The sequence below is a fragment of the Falco peregrinus genome, chromosome 1, assembly GCF_023634155.1.
Source record: "Falco peregrinus isolate bFalPer1 chromosome 1, bFalPer1.pri, whole genome shotgun sequence".
Taxonomy (NCBI): domain Eukaryota; kingdom Metazoa; phylum Chordata; class Aves; order Falconiformes; family Falconidae; genus Falco; species Falco peregrinus.
Genome location: NC_073721.1, coordinates 128034541 through 128051783, shown reverse-complemented (window position 1 = coordinate 128051783; position 17243 = coordinate 128034541). Strand labels below are relative to the sequence as shown.

The following is a 17243-nucleotide window of genomic DNA, read 5'->3' as shown; positions in this document are numbered from 1 at the left end:
CAGGGGGGTTGGCAGCACCTGGAGCCAAAATCCTGGCTGGGCCACATCCTGCAGCACCTCCCTGCCAGTGGGGATTCGGGCTGGGAAGGGCTGGCAAGGTGGTGACACCTCGTCCCCACTCGCACCCACGGCGCCCGCTCTGCCCAGCTGTGTGGCTACAGCTGAGTGCAGGACAGGCGGGCTGAGCCATGGCTCAGCACGGTTTGTTTTTATCTAATCCATTTTAGTGTTGAATGAAACAATAACAGCAAATACAGGCCCTGAAGACAAGCCATAAATAATGCAAAAATCAAACAAGCGAGAAAGAGAGAAAGAAAAAAGAATTATACATGTAAAACCAGCACAGAGAAGCCCAGGCTGGGAAGAGGAATCTTCTCTCCACGTTGGCCATTGCTCATGCTTTCTTTGGCTTCCTTTTTTCTCCGCTTCTCTTTTTCTGGAAATTCCTGCGGCACTGAATTTGTTATTGTGTGAACAAAACTTAGTAACTGGGAGGAGGGGGGGGAGAGAGAGATCTGGCTTGCGCGAAGGAGTCGAGAAGGGAGCTAGATGGAGAGAGCCAAGGCTTTCGTCTCTCGCAGCGCCTTGAAACACAGCCGTGCCCCCACCCGAGCCCAGCACCCCACTCTGCCCCTGCGTCCCCGCCATGGGAGGTGGGAGATGGGCAGGGGCAGCCCTGCCGATGCCGCCCGGTGCCCGCCGGGGTGTCGGTGCTGGTGGCACGGCTCGCTCGTGCCCTCGTTGCCCTGTGCAGCTTGTCCCACCGATGGGTTATCGCGGAGCCATCTTTGCTGGGCTGGGCTGCGGGCAGCCTCTCCCGAAAGGCTTCTGAGGCTGCTTATTTTAGGCAGCAGTATAAAAATATCAGGGCCGGTCCTAAAGGGAGGTAAATCAGCAGGTTTCCCTAGAGCCAGCCAAGCTGCCGGGTTCATGTCCTCTGAAGTCCTCTCGCTGTTATCCCAAAGGTTTCCAGGGGAAGATGCAGTGCCCTGGATCAGCCCCTCTACGTTTCTAGGTATCCTGCTCTGGTTGTAGGGGTATTTAAGGGATGTGGCGTGGGAACAGAAGTGGTGCTGTAAGTACAGTCTAAGTTTAAGTTAAATGTATGGAACGTGGCCGGTCCTGCAGCGGTGGGATCTGTAGCGCTGCTGGCTCAGGACGTGCTCGCTGGTCCCCGCTGGCTGCAGCGTTTGGGACTCTGATCCTGGGTTTCTGCCCTCAGGCAGTGGCAGGGACACTGGGGGGACAGTGGCTTGGACCCGTGGCTGTTACAGGGGTGGGGGTGGGGGTGTCACATCGCAAAGCCTCAGCCTTACAGCCCTGTGGGGTGAGGTTGCTCATGGGCCAGGGTGTCTGGCTGGTTTGATGTTTGCTCCCCTGCTGAGCCAGCCCTGAGGGAAGGAGGACAGCAGGCACCAGGGGTGCTCCCCCATCGCTGCTTGTGGCCCTGGTTTTCTGCCACTGGAGCTGCCGGGCGCCCCAGCCCTGCTCCGGGTGCTGAGCAGAGCTCCAGGGCGCTGCAGAACCACAAGACACCTTTTGGCAGAGGCGGAGGGGACAGGGTGTCCCCAGGCAGGGAGAGGTGGGGAGGGAGCAGCTTGTCTTGGTGCCAGACAGCTGGCCCTGCCAGGCCCTTCGTGGTGCCCCCAGGTGTGGTTTGTGCACGGGGATTGCCAGGAGCAGTGGCTCAGCCTCCCCGCGCTGCTGCTGGGGTGCCGTGGCACAGGGGGCCTGTCCCTGTCCCTGGGGGCTGGTGCCTGGGTCTGGGGGAGCAGGAAGCCACTGGCCACCAGACCAACCATCAAGGCAAGCCCATACAGAAATGCCATCTGTGCCTGATCTGGAGGAAACATGCTCTGGCAGCGGGGTGACTTTGTACCAGCCGCTTTTATGCAAGATCAGGTGGTGTCCTGCCCCCGACACGAACACAGGGTTTAGCACAGGCACCGTACAGCTGCGCTCCGGCTGAGTCAGCAGCCCCGCTGCGGCGTGCTGAGCCATGCAGAGCCCGTGGGCAGGATGGCTGGGCTGTCCCCCATCCTCCAGCCCCAAAGGTACCGCTGCTGCCCAGGGTGCGGCCCTTCGCAGGGCCCGTGCTGGTGCTGGTGCTGGTGCTGCTCAGGGTGCTCCTGGGGAGCACAGGAGGCGTTTGGATACCGCTCGAGCCCATTCCCAGGAAAAAACTATTCCCCTTCCAGCGCAAGGAGAAAGGGCAGCTGCTGGCTGTGGCTGGGCTGTGCTGAGAGGAGAAGGCCGTTTTCTCCCTGCGTGGGCAGGCGTGGGATGGTGGCCCAGGCTCCAGCAGGTACCAATACCCTGCTCTTCCCAAACGGCCTTTGCAGGTGTTGCCTCAGGGGCAGCCCCGTCCCCCCGTGCCGGGCTGGTCACGGGCACAAGGCAGAGCACAGAGGATGCCTTCGCAATGTCATCGTGACCCTGGCGGCTCTCCCAGAAGGCACTCGTTGGACAGACCTTTCTTTCACCTCTCCAGTGCAAATGTTTCCATAGCCCTAAGAAGAGCCTGGATTTTTTTCCATCCTCCATTCACAGCTACCAACGGGGAAGAAAAAACATCTACGGAGACCCTCGTGCTATACTGAAGCCTCCTCTGCCCAGTGCTCGCTCATCACTCAAGTGCCTGCTGAGCTGGGTGCCTTTGGGTGAGCACCTAAAACATCCTGGTGACCCAGCTCATGTCTGCGGAGACAGGAATCCCGAGGAGATCTGCTGAAATAAATAAAGAGGAGAAGCCCCACTCAACTAGCTGGTGCACATCCTTCCCAGCATCCCAGCACTCTCATGCTGATCCAGCCTGGAACATCTCTGGTGCTGGAGCCCCCAGGCCAACCCTTGGGAGATACTCCCTCGGCAAACACAGCTCTCCTGCTCTTTGTCTCACAAGAAGAAAAAAATCAGCCTCCTCCCAGCTTGGGAAGCATTGAACCACTAACCGGCAGCGGCTGCGGCAGCGGCAGCGGTGGGCCAGCCCGTGTCCCAGCCACCTCAGTCGATGAGCAGGGGAGCATGGCTGGCTCCGAGCCCGAGCTCCACAGTGGCTGCACCCTTACACTCCTCATTTATCTCTTGCTAGCTCAGGGCTTTACACCCCCAGCATCCACAGCTGCCTTTGCAATTACTTATTGATCACTTGTCAGGATGTTTTCTTTGCTGATGGGGCACTGAAGCATGTGCAGCCAAAGCGAGAGAAAAGACGTTAAAAACGAAGGAGCAAAGGTGTGAGGAGGGTGAGCAGCTCTTGCACAGATGTGATTGCTGCAAGAAACGGCCTGAGCAAAAACTGCCCTGAGCTTCAGCATCCTGCAGAGATGACCGGGATCTCCTTCCCATGGCCCTGCTCCCATAACCTGCCTGCCGAGCCTGAAAGTCACTCTCCAGATTGGCTCTGGGCCATCGCCGGTTGTACGTATCTGTCCCTGCGTGGGGTCAAGCAGATCCACAGCCTGGAGCTAAAGCAGTGGACAGCAGGGCCAAAGCCTCCCCCTTCCAACGTCTTGGCCCTTCAGAGCTCTTCTCCTCCCCTGTGCATCCCCCATCCCCTTTCTTCTGGCCCTTTGGCTTGGTGCTTCCCTGACTCCACGCCCTGCGGTGCTGCGGGCACCGCGTTTTGGGTGGAATTGCTGGTTGCCACCAGGAATCGTCTTTGCAGGGCAGCCCCGCGGGCTGGCGGCGGTGTCTGGTGCCAGCCAGGCGGTGTCAGTGCCGGAAGGGGATTTGCATCTTAAATACTTCTCCATGCTCTTTTACAGCCTCAGAGCAACTGCCAGAGCAGATCAGGTTGCCGCACACCTATTCCAGGCTCCCGCCTCGGAGCAGCTGAAAGCAGATACTTCAGGAGGCTGAGCAAAAGCTCCTGGCTGGAGAGTCATGCCTTCACGTGGGTGAGCGGGAGCCGGTGACCCCGGGCAGCTGGGGGCTGGGGGGGCTGGGGGTGGTCTGCTCTGGCTGACCTGCTGCGGCTCGGTGCCTTGTGCTCCTCGCTGGTGTGTCCCCACAGCTGGAGGGGTCCTCCTCAACTTTTCCCCTGTTTCTCCCCGCTTCTTACAACCTCTTGTGCTGATTGTGGAGGATGTGGGCCAGGGCAGCCCTTTGCACTGTGGCAGCCTGTTTTCATGCCCTTCGTTAGCAGCCCGTCCATTAATGAAGGCCCAGAGGAAATGCAGTGGCAGCTTTCCATGAGCCAGGCCAGCGTTGTGCCTCCAGCCACCCGGCCTGCTGCCCCCCAGCCAGCCCTGGCAGCTCTCCCTCTTTGGTTTGTTTTTACCCGTGTGAAGCAGCATAGTCCCAGGAGGAAAAACTGCCCCATGTGCTCTGGCCCCTGCTCTCGTCCATCCCTGCCCATCCCAGGGCACCAGCAAGGAGGGCAGCTCCTCCGGATGCCTGTGCTCTGGGGGCTGGGTGGGAAAAGAGGAGAGGAGGGAGCAGGTAGGGTGGGGAGGAGGGAGAGACAAAGCAGAAGGGGCCACAAATGCACGCTGGATGCGGGGGGAATGATGGAGAGAGGAGGAAGTGGGCACGAACGTGTTTGGCAAATTAAAGCTTCTCCCTTTGTTTTGCTGCTTTGCAGATAGCTACAGGAACACTTAGTGCAGAGCCCGGGGTCTGGATAAGCAACTCTTTTAGCAGCAGGAAAGGTTGTTAAATATTTATTTGTAAACCTGGAGTCTTTATCTCTAAAATGTAGTCAAGTTCAATAAAATTTGATTTAGCTGGAGCAGCTTAGAGGAGACAAGAGCACCGACTCCAAGAGCTGCGTCTTGGCAGCTTTGTGCAAAGCCAGAGGGGGGGAGCCTGTACCCCTACCCGTACCCGCACCGCAGCCCGGTGTGGGCACACGGTGCCGCTGGGGTTGGGCTCACTCCTGCATGGAGCTGGGAGCACCAGCACCACGGCTCCTGCAGGGATGGACGGGGTGGGGATGCGCTCCTCCAGCCCTGCCGAGCCCCCCCCGGGATGTGGCTCGCTTCGTCCTAAATTGCTTGTTGTCGTTGGATGCTCTCGAAAGCATCTGGTTCAAGGGTGAACGTCTCCCACACTGTAATTTATGGCTGCCAGGTGGGGGTTATAGCTGACTCGGGGATTTTTGCTGCTCGCTCGCTGTCAGCATGGCAGATTGCTCAGTGCCGAGGAGCGCTGGCTCGGCCCTGACTGCTGGGCACTGCCATGGGGCAGTGGGCAGGGACAGCCCAGGGACAGCGGTGACAGTGGGGGGCACGGCCAGGCGTGCTGCCCACCCCTTGGGGCAGGAGGGGAGCAGCAGCCTCAGGAGCAAAACCGGTCATGGAGCTGGGCTCCCCCCTGGGTCACCGCCTGGGTTTGGCTTCCCCAGGGCCATTCCTCCTGCGTGGTGGCAGCCTGTGCTTGTGGCGACGGAGCAAACCCCACACACGTCAGCGCTCCAGCCTGGCCCTGGGCTGCATTTCCAGGCCCAGGCCCAGAATAGCATCTTTCCTCCCAGCGCTGACCCCAGCCGGAGCCGCTCGGCAGGCCCGCATTTCGCACCAAGGCAGCACTCCCCCGGCTGATGGGCTTGTGCTTGGGAGCCCTCGTCCCCAGGCAGCAGGGTGGTGAGGACAGGGGTCAGTGGATGCCGTTGCCCTGAGCATGAGTTTTGCTTTGGTTTGCACTAGTTTGCTTATTGCCTGCAGGTAGCGAGTCTGGCAGCTGCTCCTTTCTTACAGATGCTTTTTTTGTGTCTGAGAAGCGAGTGCCACGTTCATGCCGGAGGGCTGCAGCTCTCCCTGGGCTGGCGTGGCCTGTGCATCACGGCTGTGTGGGCTGATCCTGCCTGGCAGCTGGTGCTGGACCATGGCTGGGACCCCCTGGAGGGGTGCTTGGGCATGTTTCACGGTCCTACTCAGAATAAATCCGGGTGGGCTTGACTTTTTGGTGGTGCTTTGTCTCAGTCACATCCTGGTTTCCTGCAGGCAGCAAGTGCTGGGAACAGCCGCTGCCCTCTCCCCCCGGTGAGGCCGAGGCCTGTCCCCACAGTCACCCAAGCCCACCCGAGGTGGCCGCAGCCCCTCACCTGGCTGGTCCCCATGGCCCCAGCACAGGGACTGTGTGGCGGCAGGTGCAGGACAGCCAACAGGGCAGCGGTGACTTTGGACTGAGGTTTGCTGATGTGACGTGAGTCCAGCCACTGGGGGGGGGATGCACGACAGTCTGTAAAGCCGTGTGTGGGTTGTTGCCGTCAACTCACACAAAAATCATGTTTCGAGTCATTTTGTAGAAGGGCACCTCTTAATATCCACCTCACCTTGAGGCACGAGTATTCCTCTGAAACAGCCAGAGGTAAATGGGAACCAGAAGTGATTTAAAGCTCATCTTAGCCCGGACTATTCAGCTTATTCATTGTCTTTCTCCCAAAGCTCTTCGGTGACTCTGGTTATTAAGATTACAGATGTTTTTGTCAGGGATTGTATTTATCACAGATTTAAATTTAGCTGAGAACTAATAACATGTGAGGTGTGTCTAGACTTTAATTCTGTGCAAGTGGGTTGGTCTCGTCTTTCACGCCATGCAGATTTTGCTTCATTCATCGATCACCTCTTCGCTTGTATTTTAGCCACGGACCCTGCAGCGCTCCCAGCAGCTCTGGCTGCTGCCCCTCTGCTGCGGGGACAACAGCATGGGACTGAATGCGTTGCCACCCTCTTCCCACCTGTAGCGGGGCAGGATTTGGCCCACAGGGGAGGCCCAGGGCCGCTGCAGGAGCCGTGCGTGGGGCCCTGCGGTGGGATTCAGCTCCCACCCCCTCCCCGTGCCCAGCAGGGACCAGCGGCGGCTGCACGCGCAGGCAGAGCTGAAATCTCCGCACCGACCGCAGCCAACTAAGGCTGCCTGGCGCTCTAATGAGCTGAAGGCTTTTCAGCCCTGGTATAATTAAGCCCCTTAGACTGTATTTTGTTTTGCATGCAGTGTTTTGCTTTTTTCTTTGATGACTTTCTCAGCACGGCTGCGAGGAGCGGGAATTGGTTTCCAAGAAGCACCGGCCGAGGGAGGCTGCGCGTGAGCCGGCACGCCTTGGTGGGCTGTGGGACACAGGCAGGACACGTGCGTGCTCGCCGGCCACGTGCTGCCCACGGGGAGAGGCGGCTGGGGACCCCTCGGGAGTTCAGCTCCCACCGGGGCCACGGCACGAGCCTGGGGAGCAAACCCCCAGGCAGCCCTGGTGCTGTCCCGGCGCATCCTTCCAGCAGGCCCCAGCCCGGCGGCCCCGCGGGTGGCTGTAAGGCTGCCCAGCACCGTCAGCGCCGGGGAGGCGATGACACAGGGGATGATGAATTGTAAACACGGCAAACGCCTCTTCGCCGCCTGGCCCAGGCCCAAGTGAAGCCACTGGAAATGTTTCCACCGGACTGGGAGATGCGAGGCCGGCGGGAGGGAGCTGGGTACCGCACCCCCTCACTTCGGGGGTGACGGGCTTTGGGTGGTCCCCAGCGACCAGCCCTGCTGCAGAGGCGGCAGGGAAAGCGGATGGGGAAGGACAGGGACCCTGGATTTCTGTGGGGACTCCGGGACGTCGCAGCCAGTGCCCAGCACGCCAGGCCTGGTGGTTTCTGTGATGGTGCTGGTGGACATTTTTATGGCCAATCCATCATCTTTCATCCTTGCATCTTGCAAAGACGTTTTGAATAATTTTTTGGGAACAAAAGTTATACTTGGGTCATATATGTGTAGGAAATGATGAATATAAACGGACGCAATGGAAGTAATGCACAGAATGCATACCAGACCCATAAGTAGCGCCAGAGCAGGGAAAGTAATGTACAGGACATATAATGATGGATACAAATGGAGCCAGTGGAAGTAACGTATTGAGTATATTCAGTCATAGCCATAAAGAGCATTAGTGGAGGCAATGCAGAGCGTACACATAACAATAGATATAAACACGGTCCGGAGTAGCTGTACATCTAATATGCAATATTAATATGATTTGATCCCTCACAACAGCTTGAACAACAAGGAAATAAATGCAACAGAGGCAGCACGACAGCGAGCGTTTCCTTCCGCCGGCCGATGGGCTGGGGCGGTTGGGGGCTGGGCACAAGCCAGACTGTAACCGCTGAGGTCTCCCAGCCCCCCAGGAAGGGCAGCAGGGCAGAGCCCCGCACCCCGCAGAGACCCCAGACCTCACGTCAGGCTCCGGCTCCTCTGTAGGTAGGCTGGCCGGCTGCTGCTTCTGAGTCTGCGTGGCCGGGGACTCACCTTGGGGACACACTGAGACCGGGCTGCTGCGGAGCCTGGGGAGGGGCAGGGGGCTGGCTCCTGCGGACCTGCCGCCGTTGCTCCCCGCTCGGACACCCCGCTCCCTGCTGACCCCGAGCGGGGTTCCCCCAGATGCTCAATCCCACACTCAGCTCCTCTGTGTTTGCAAAGCAGCCTTTATATTCAGGCTCCATCTACAGGGAACAGAATAATTTCAGGAGCTTAAAATAGGATGTAGATAGATGTGTTTAGTATTAGACTTTTTTTCTTTAAGAAGCCGAGGAAGCGAGGTCTGTCTGACACAGATTCCTCAAGGCTTTCCACTCAAAGTCTGTGCACGTTCAGTCATCAAGTGGAAAGTTAGGGGGTGGGGAGGAGATACGGTCTTGTAGCCAAAGGGCTGCATTTCAGCTGGCAAGCGAGAACCTCTGCCCTGCCTCAGCAGTGCCCTTCGCCCCAACGTCAGCCCTACCGGGACGGCAGACCCTCTGCCGTGGCCATGCCTGTTTGCTCACGTCCACCTTGCTCTTTCTCTTCCCCCGTGTTACCTGCAGGTGAGAGATAGGATGGTAGCTGGGGAGGCGAGTATGCGCAGCCCAATCCTGGCCTGCTGGCAGCCGATTCTCCTCCTGATGCTGGGATCCATCCTGTCCGGCTCCGCCACGGGCTGCCCGCCACGCTGCGAGTGCTCTGCCCAGGAGCGCGCCGTCCTGTGCCACCGAAAGCGATTCATGGTCGTGCCGGAGGGGATCCCGACTGAGACCAGGCTGCTGGACTTGGGCAAGAACCGCATCAAGACGCTCAACCAGGATGAATTTGCCAACTACCCTCACCTGGAGGAGCTGGAGCTCAATGAGAACATTATCAGTGCCGTTGAACCTGGGGCTTTCAACAACCTCTTCAACCTCAGGACGCTGGGGCTCAGGAGTAACAGACTCAAGCTGATCCCCTTGGGGGTGTTTACCGGACTCAGCAACCTTACCAAGCTAGACATTAGTGAGAACAAAATCGTGATCCTCCTAGACTACATGTTCCAGGACTTGTACAACCTGAAGTCTTTGGAGGTGGGGGACAATGACCTTGTCTACATCTCCCACCGGGCCTTCAGCGGCCTCAACAGCCTGGAGCAGCTCACCCTGGAGAAATGCAACCTGACTTCCATCCCCACGGAGGCCCTGTCTCACCTTCACGGCTTGATCGTGCTGCGGCTGCGCCATCTGAACATCAACACCATCCGGGATTACTCATTCAAGAGGCTGTACCGGCTCAAGGTCCTTGAGATCTCACACTGGCCCTACCTGGATACTATGACGTCCAACTGCCTCTACGGGTTGAATCTGACCTCCTTGTCCATCACTCACTGCAACCTGACGTCCATCCCGTACGTGTCGGTGAGGCATTTGGTTTACCTCCGGTTTCTGAACCTGTCCTACAACCCCATCGTCACCATCGAGGGCTCCATGCTCCATGACCTGCTCAGGCTGCAGGAGATCCAGCTGGTGGGAGGGCAGCTCACCATGGTGGAGCCCTTCGCCTTCCGCGGCCTCAATTACCTGCGCATACTGAACGTGTCAGGGAATTTGCTGACCACCCTGGAGGAGTCGGCCTTCCACTCGGTGGGCAACCTGGAGACGCTCATCCTCGACAACAACCCCTTAGCCTGCGACTGTCGGCTGCTCTGGGTTTTCCGGCGGCGATGGAGGTTGAACTTCAACAAGCAGCAGCCCACCTGCTCCACCCCCGAGTTTGTCCAGGGCAAGGAGTTCAAAGACTTCCCTGACGTCCTCCTGCCCAACTACTTCACCTGCCGCCGAGCACGGATACGGGACCGCAAAGCTCAGCAGATCTTTGTGGACGAAGGCCACACGGTCCATTTTGTCTGCCGGGCAGATGGGGACCCGCCCCCCACCATCATGTGGCTCTCCCCGCGGAAGCACCTCATCTCTACCAAAACCAACGGGCGGCTCACTGTCTTCCCTGACGGCACGCTGGAGGTGCGCTACGCCCAGATCCAGGACAACGGCACCTACCTATGCATCGCCAGCAACGCGGGTGGCAACGACACCATGCTGGCCCACCTGCACGTGCGCAGCTACTCCCCAGACTGGCCCCACCAGCCCAACAAGACCTTCGCGTTCATCTCCAACCAGCCCAACGAGAGCGATGCCAACAGCACGCGCGCCACCGTGCCTTTCCCCTTTGACATCAAGACTCTCATCATCGCCACCACCATGGGCTTCATTTCCTTCCTGGGTGTCGTGCTTTTCTGTCTGGTGCTCCTCTTCCTGTGGAGCCGGGGGAAAGGCAACACCAAGCACAACATTGAGATCGAGTATGTGCCACGGAAATCCGATGCGGGCATCAGCTCTGCCGACGCGCCGCGCAAGTTCAACATGAAAATGATTTAACCAGGCAACACAACAATTTGCAAATAATAATGGTGGGTTGGTTTTGTGGTTTGTTTTTTTTTTAAAAGAAAAATGAACAAATAAAAAATAATTAAAAAACAAACATTGCTAACAAACATACCGACCTCTCTCCTTCCACCACGCCCTCCGGCCCTGTCCAAACCCACTGCACCCGCACTGTCATCACCTCTTTCTCCTCCTCTTCTTTATACCAGGAAAACGTTCAGCCGATGTCTTCAGGACTCCTGTGTTTGTAAGAACTTTGTCTGATGGACTCTGGTGTCAGATATAACTCTGAGAGGGAAAAACAACAGAGGGGGGGAAAAAAAAAGAAAGAAAAAAAGAAATAAAATCAATAAAAAGTTACGAACTTTCTTCTGTAACTTTGATTTCAATAATATGGATTTTTATGAAAACTTGAAATAATAAAAACACCCTATTTCCTATAGATAGTCGGAATGCAAAATCTTGACTTCTTGATCTGTCCAGTTCTGTACCTCTGGCGAGCGCTTGCTTCCAGCCTGCTCACCAAGACCAGCCCCAGGCCAGGGCTTGGCTCCCACGGCCGCCAAAGGGCTGCGCTCCCCCAAAAGGCGCTTCGTGCTGTGCCTTGGGCCCTGCACAGCACCCACAGGACTTTGACGGTTTTTTTCCTGCGGTCCGGCGGTGGGTTTATAGCCAGTTGCCGTGCCTGCCCCCAAGGCCGGGGCAGCAGTACCGCGGTGCCTGCCCTGCGTGCCGGGAGAAGGATGCAAAGCACCGTCGCAGGGCAGGCAGCAGCTCGCCGTGCCCGCAGCATCATCTGGGCATCCTCCGGCCTTTTGCGTGGCCAAAGGACTTTCTGCCTGCCGTTGCCGTGTCCTCTGCGGTGGGGGACAAGCTGGCTGTTGTGCTGCAGACAGCTGTCCCTGCGGGCAGGGATGCTGCAATCCCATGAAGCGCCGTTGCTGGCAGCACAAGTGGGCAGTGCCCGCCCGGGTGCCCCCAGAGCTGCTCCCCACCTGCCTGTCAGGACTGTCATGGTGGTCGTCAGCCCTGCCCGCTGGCAGCCAGACTCGCAAGCACCCCCAGGCACATCCAAGGGAATTTAGCTTCCAGGCTTGCAGACTGTATCTGAAAAAATAAAATAAAATTACATCATTTCTAAACACACAAATGCACAGCCTGAGCCAGAGGACAGGCACAGGGCTGCAGCAGGGAGGTGCTGCAGGCTGTAACGTGCTGGCTGTCCTGGTGCTAGCTAGCTCCAGCATGCCCATCACCGTGGGCTCTGGTCACTGGGCAGCAACCTGCCTTTGCTCAGCTCTGGTACTCAGGATCAGGAAGGTTTGTGTTGTCTCAGTGAGGGAAAGGGGAGGAATGGGGTTAACCCGGCCCCCAGGCAGGGCTGCACCGACCAGTGCATCCCTTGCGGGAGACGTGAGAGATGCGGGAGACGTGAGACTTGTGACAGTGCCACCCTGCCCTGAGCCCAGCGCTGCCAGCAGTGAGGCATGGCGGGGCTATGGAAAGCATCAGTATACAGGTGTCGTACAGCAAATGAATTGAAAGGAGCAAACTAGGAAGGCAACCACAGAGGGGGAGAGTGAAATTACGAGAGAGAACAATGGGGAAAGAGATGGCTCAATTCAAGCTTTGAAAAGTACCATCAGAAAAGCTTTGAAGCATCATCAGACCAGCTCAGCCCTTCTCCAGCTGGTTTGTGCCAACTCCCCAAGCCCCAGAAGGTGCAGAGCAGGGGGAAGGCCACTGCCAGCACCCACCCGCAGCCTTTCCGTGGAGAAACAGGGCCAGTACCACGGCCTGGGGATCCCAGCACAGCCTGATAGCCTTTGGCTGTGCTGGAAGTACAAAAAAATCCCTGCAAACAGAGGCAACACGGATATTAAAGGCAGCAGGTGCTTCCCACCCTTCCCGGCTGCCACCGGGAGCGGTGGCACTGTGCTGGCCAGCGGCTTCCTGGCCTGCCCAGCCTCGGTGGCATCTCCACAGTGGTTGAGCTGGGATTTGCATGCTTGATTTGTACAGCACTTACTGAGTCTTCAGGGATCAAAGTCACTACAAGATGATAAAAAATAAGTGACAGGAACCTGGAGCGCCGACAAGGAAAAGAATGGATTTGCTTTTCTTCCAGCAACATGCCAATCTAGAAGAACCTGAAACATCTGTGCTTGTAGGGAGGGGGGATTTTTTTGCTGGTTTCTTCTTTCTATTCATCTTCAAACAAAACATTTTGTGGTGTTTTTTTCTCCGCAGCAGGTTTCAGGAGCTTTGATTTGTTAGTTTCTCATCTCTAACCAATCTTTCCTTTATAACTTCGAAACCGAAAACTTTTTTTTTTCCCCCAAGCCTATTGCTTTTGTTTTGCTTTTCAAAAGAGCCAAAGAAAAACACTTCTTTGCCAGCTTCCCCTCCCACCAGTGTTTAACCAACATTTTCAGTGAGCTAAATATGAAACCACAAAGAGCAACACACAAACCTGGGCTCGAAACTGAAGGCGGGCACACGTGGTTCCACCTGCACCACAGATCCTGCTCCAGGGACCCTTGGCACTGCCCCCCGGGAGAGGCAGGGATGCACCAGGGCCTCAGCCCTCCAGAGGAAGATGCCAAGGCGAGCGTAGCCGAGAAAGCCGTGTCCAGCAGCACGTTAGGTGCAGAAACCTCAGGCTGAGCCTTGTTGCCAGGACTGACAATAACTCCATCAGCAGTTCAACAAACGGCAGAGAAGTAGAGGGGGTCTGTGTGATCCTGGGCAGCTATTAACACCGGCAACCCGAAACAGCTTCTCAGTTTACTCCGGTTATCATTTTTTAATGGTGTGATTAAAAGAGCTAATACAAGACACAGAAATTAAAAAGAAAAAATACTAATATCCAAGTCCAACAAGGTATTTGCAGCACACTACAGCGTTCTGGCAAGCAAAGGGAGAAACCAAGTCTTTTACTGTTAAAAAGAAACTTTAAAAAAAAAAAAGGAGAGAAAATTATATCTTTTCTGTGTAAGGTCTCAGGCTGTGCTAGCACAGGATTCTTCCCATCCCGGGGCCCTGCCACCCAGACTCGCACACCCCCGCAGACCCAACACCTCTGCGGCTCCGACCCTCCCCGGGGGCAGAAGCCGCGCTGCCGCGGAGCTGTGCCTCCAAGTCCCTCATTAGGGAGTTTGCCCAATGCTCTGTAGCACTGCTGCCTGCCACACAGTTTATTATCCACACTGATTTTTTAACCTTCAATGCTTTGTGAACTGGTTTAATTATTTTTTTTTCCGGTCACTGTGTGATTAAAGCAGATGGATGGAGCAGAAGAAAAGCATCTCAGAGTGGCCAGCATCTCAGCTCAGCAATTTTTGTGGCTGGTAAAGACGGGAGGAAAAAAACCAACCCAAAGAATAAACAGCTTAGAAGAGGTAGCAAAAACCCCAGGAACAGATGTGTTTAGGGTATGGAGGGGAAACACGCCTTACCTCCTCTGCTTCCAGAGTGGGAGCCCCATGGGGATCTCCATGACAGGCACCGTGTGGGGATGTGGCAGGGAGGAGGATGAGGGTTATTCGCCACTTCCAAGCCGGGCACATCACCCATCCCTCCCCACCAGGCTCCATATTTCCCCACCACCACCACGGGCTGTGGCTGGCAGGTGCCTGGCCAGGGCAGGAGCAGAGCTACAAGCACCCTGCGGGAGAGGCATTTACACCTGCCGACCCCCCGCCCCTCCTCATCAATCCCTGCGCCCCGCAGCCCCCACCCGGGCTTGCTGCCTTCCCTCACTTCTATCAGGCCTTATCGTGCTTAATTTTACTTCTTCTCTCACTAACTCCTCTCTTATCTCTGCTTTGGAGCCATTTTTTTAGTCTCTCCCTTTTTTCTTCCTTATCGCTCTTTCACCCATGGGGTTTTTTTTTATTTAAAAAAATACTTTCTGCCTTCTCACTCTCCTGCCATCTGTGTCAGGTGCTCTTCTCCCCCCATCACGGCTGTTTCCCGCAGTCCCCTCTCTGCACACACATCTCTCCCCCGCATCCCTGCCTCCCTCCTCCCCTGGCAGGGTCTCATCCTGCTCCCTCTGTGATGAGCAGCACAGTGGGATGGAAGGGCAGAGAGAAAGACCTTCGGGCTTCACCTCTTTCTCTCCCTTTCCCTCCCTTCTTCCCCCACCCTCCCACCTTACCCTCCTTTTCCCACCTCCCCCCTTCCTTGACCCCCATGTGCTGTCCCCCCCCACCAGTTTGCCATGAGACAGGGCATGAACTTTGCAGTGCTGTCCCTGCCACTGGGTTTTTACGGTGAGAAAGGCTCTGAGGTGGGGGGGCTCAGCACCCCGGCGGGGGCGGCTGGGGGAGCAGCCCCACTCCCCACCCCTGGCCCCACCGTGGGTACGTGCAGCTCCCCCAGCAAAAAGCGGGGCTGCTGCTCTCCCCTCCTTGGGTCTGTATCTGCACGCTTACAATAGATTTACTGTGATTCTATCGGTTTATGATTAAAACCCATAAATTTTACTAGGCCTTTTTCTTATTTTCCATAATCCGCAGGATTCAAGGCAATCAAATTTTAACTGGAAAGCACGGGCTGTGCGGTTAGGTCCCGGTGTAATGGGGAACGGTTCATTTCCCAATCCACCCCCATTACTGGTGGTACTAAAGAAATATTGCCCTGTGAAAGAGATTTTTCCTCAATTTCCTTTAAAACAACAGCCTTACCTGAGCAAAGGATCAGAGGAACAATATGAACCTTGACTAATACACAGTGCCCCCCTCACCCCTGCAGTTTGTGCCTACCCTGAGGGTCCCCAGTAGGGTTTCCCAGCAGACCTGGGTGGGTGCTGAGGGTCTCAGGGTGACCCAGCCTGGGGTGAGCGGGGTGAAAGCTGTGGGTCCCTGTCAGCTGCTCCACCTCAGCTCCCCATCATCACGCAGCAGGTAGCTCCAGCCCCTTCAGAGATTTCATCATGTGCCTGTTACGATCCAGGTAATAAGACATCTCATTCAAATGAGCAAATTTATTCCGGTGGCACTTTAATAACAAAATCAATAAAACTACACTTCCCAGCAGGGCTTTATCATATGCTAAAACTACAGCATATTGCCTGGATATACTAAATTCTCTCTCTGAAACAAAGTGCAGAGTTTAGAAGACGGATGACACCATTTGCAGCACTAGTAGGATAATACCCTAATAAATCCATGGCCACCTGGGCACTTCAGGGTTGTCACATGCTGCACTTGGTGGCCACTGGGAACCTCCCAACGACAGCAAGAACAGGAGCAAGACCTTTGTGATCCCCGGGCTCACGGTACAGGCGTAGGGAGCGTGAGCTCTGGAGCGCAGCCCTACATCAGAGCAGCGAGGCGTCCACGTACACAAAAGCCAGAGCGGACGTGGGAGCACCATGACCTGGGGACCAGTGTGGGTTACCTTACCTGTGGTGGCTCTCTCTGAACGCAGCAGCTCTGATCAGGTGGGAAGGGGAGCATCCAGCTTGGGGACCAGCCGCGCTCCGTATGGCAGGGACCAGGCTGGGCTCTTCCAGCAGAGCTCCTCGGTGTCACCACTAAGCTGGAAATGAGATGGGACAGTCAGGAAACGCTGCTGGTCCTGCAAGCCCGAGTCAGCAGCACTGTGGGACAGGCAGCTGCCCGACGCAGCACCATGTACAAGGGCAGCTGCTGCCTTGCCCTGGGTGCGGCTGTGCACCATTCTGTGCAGGATCCACCCCTGAGCCCTGTGCCGGGCGCTGCCGCTGCTCTATCACGAGCCATCCCTCTCACTCCCTCTCCACCTCATCATCCCCCTCAATTACCACCTGCAGTTCCCCATATCGCTACACTCCAGCACCTCGCCTGACATGAAATTATGGCTCTTCCCTCCTCCATCATCCTTCCCAGACCATCATCCATCAGCTTTCCAAACCCTGCCCTGCTTCCCAGCCATTCCCATCTGCCAGTCAGCCATCTTCCAGCAGCTCTCTCCTCCTCCTCGTCCCTCCAGCTTGTGCTTCCCAAGCCTATCAGCGTTCCCCAGCCTTGAGTGCTGCAAAACTAATTAGCTCACTACAAAGACCAAGAAATAATTAGGGACTCCACTGAAAGAACAAAACTAGGGCATCTCGCCTTAAATAAACGCCAAGTAAGTGTCTCTCCACTCCACTGACGGCCTGCAATTGCTTCAAGCAGATGATTACACGACTCGCAGTCCCTCGGCTCCCACTCCAGGCGCGTTCACCAGAGGTGCCTCTGCCTCCATCTCGCTCCTTAGATCGGCCCTTTCCGGCTTTTTCGGCTCACGTCCCTGCCACCAAAGCCAGCTCCTCCCCAGAGCTCCATGGCTAGCCAGGCACCAAAGAAGCAGGCAGCTTTCCTGGAGATGCTGGGGCTGCTGATTTGGGCACTGCCTTCCCAACGGTCCACCATCTCCAGCTCTCTGTAGGGGAAAGCTAGCACCAGGAATGGAACAAGGTTAGCAAGACAAACAACTCCAAAATTTCTCTTCCAGCTGCTTCTGCTGGGTAGAAGAGATGCTAAAACAGCCTTTTCCCCTGGGCAGCTCCACTGTGACAGGCAGGAGTCTGCCCGGCCCCATACTGGAGTCCCTAGAGAACAGAGTGGT

The 17243-nt window shown here is 56.5% G+C and overlaps 1 protein-coding gene and 2 long non-coding RNA genes across 6 annotated transcripts in view; 1 reads left to right on the top strand and 2 right to left on the bottom strand.

The window, feature by feature from the left end:
* Positions 1-11023, top strand: part of LINGO1 (leucine rich repeat and Ig domain containing 1) — a 169656-nt gene extending 158633 nt beyond the window's left edge. For 3 of the 4 annotated variants that reach the window (XM_055793509.1, XM_027789555.2, XM_055793503.1), the window contains one exon: positions 8787-11023. In XM_055793509.1, coding sequence (XP_055649484.1) covers positions 8799-10640 — 1842 coding nt within the window. In that variant the 5' untranslated portion in view covers positions 8787-8798 and the 3' untranslated portion in view covers positions 10641-11023. Of the gene's footprint in view, positions 1-3767; positions 3900-8786 lie in introns of all 4 variants that reach the window. The other variant, XM_055793495.1, reaches the window with a different exon arrangement.
* LOC114012729 (uncharacterized) lies at positions 10825-14757 on the bottom strand. Its single transcript, XR_003555401.2, has 4 exons — positions 14105-14757; positions 13120-13473; positions 11642-11753; positions 10825-10934 (listed from the first exon to the last, which is right to left on the bottom strand). It is a non-coding gene; the product is annotated as an uncharacterized LOC114012729 (long non-coding RNA).
* Positions 14758-14932: 175 nt separating this feature from the next.
* LOC114012730 (uncharacterized) lies at positions 14933-16752 on the bottom strand. Its single transcript, XR_003555402.2, has 3 exons — positions 16473-16752; positions 16058-16193; positions 14933-15591 (listed from the first exon to the last, which is right to left on the bottom strand). It is a non-coding gene; the product is annotated as an uncharacterized LOC114012730 (long non-coding RNA).
* Between the last annotated feature and the right edge of the window lie 491 nt (positions 16753-17243).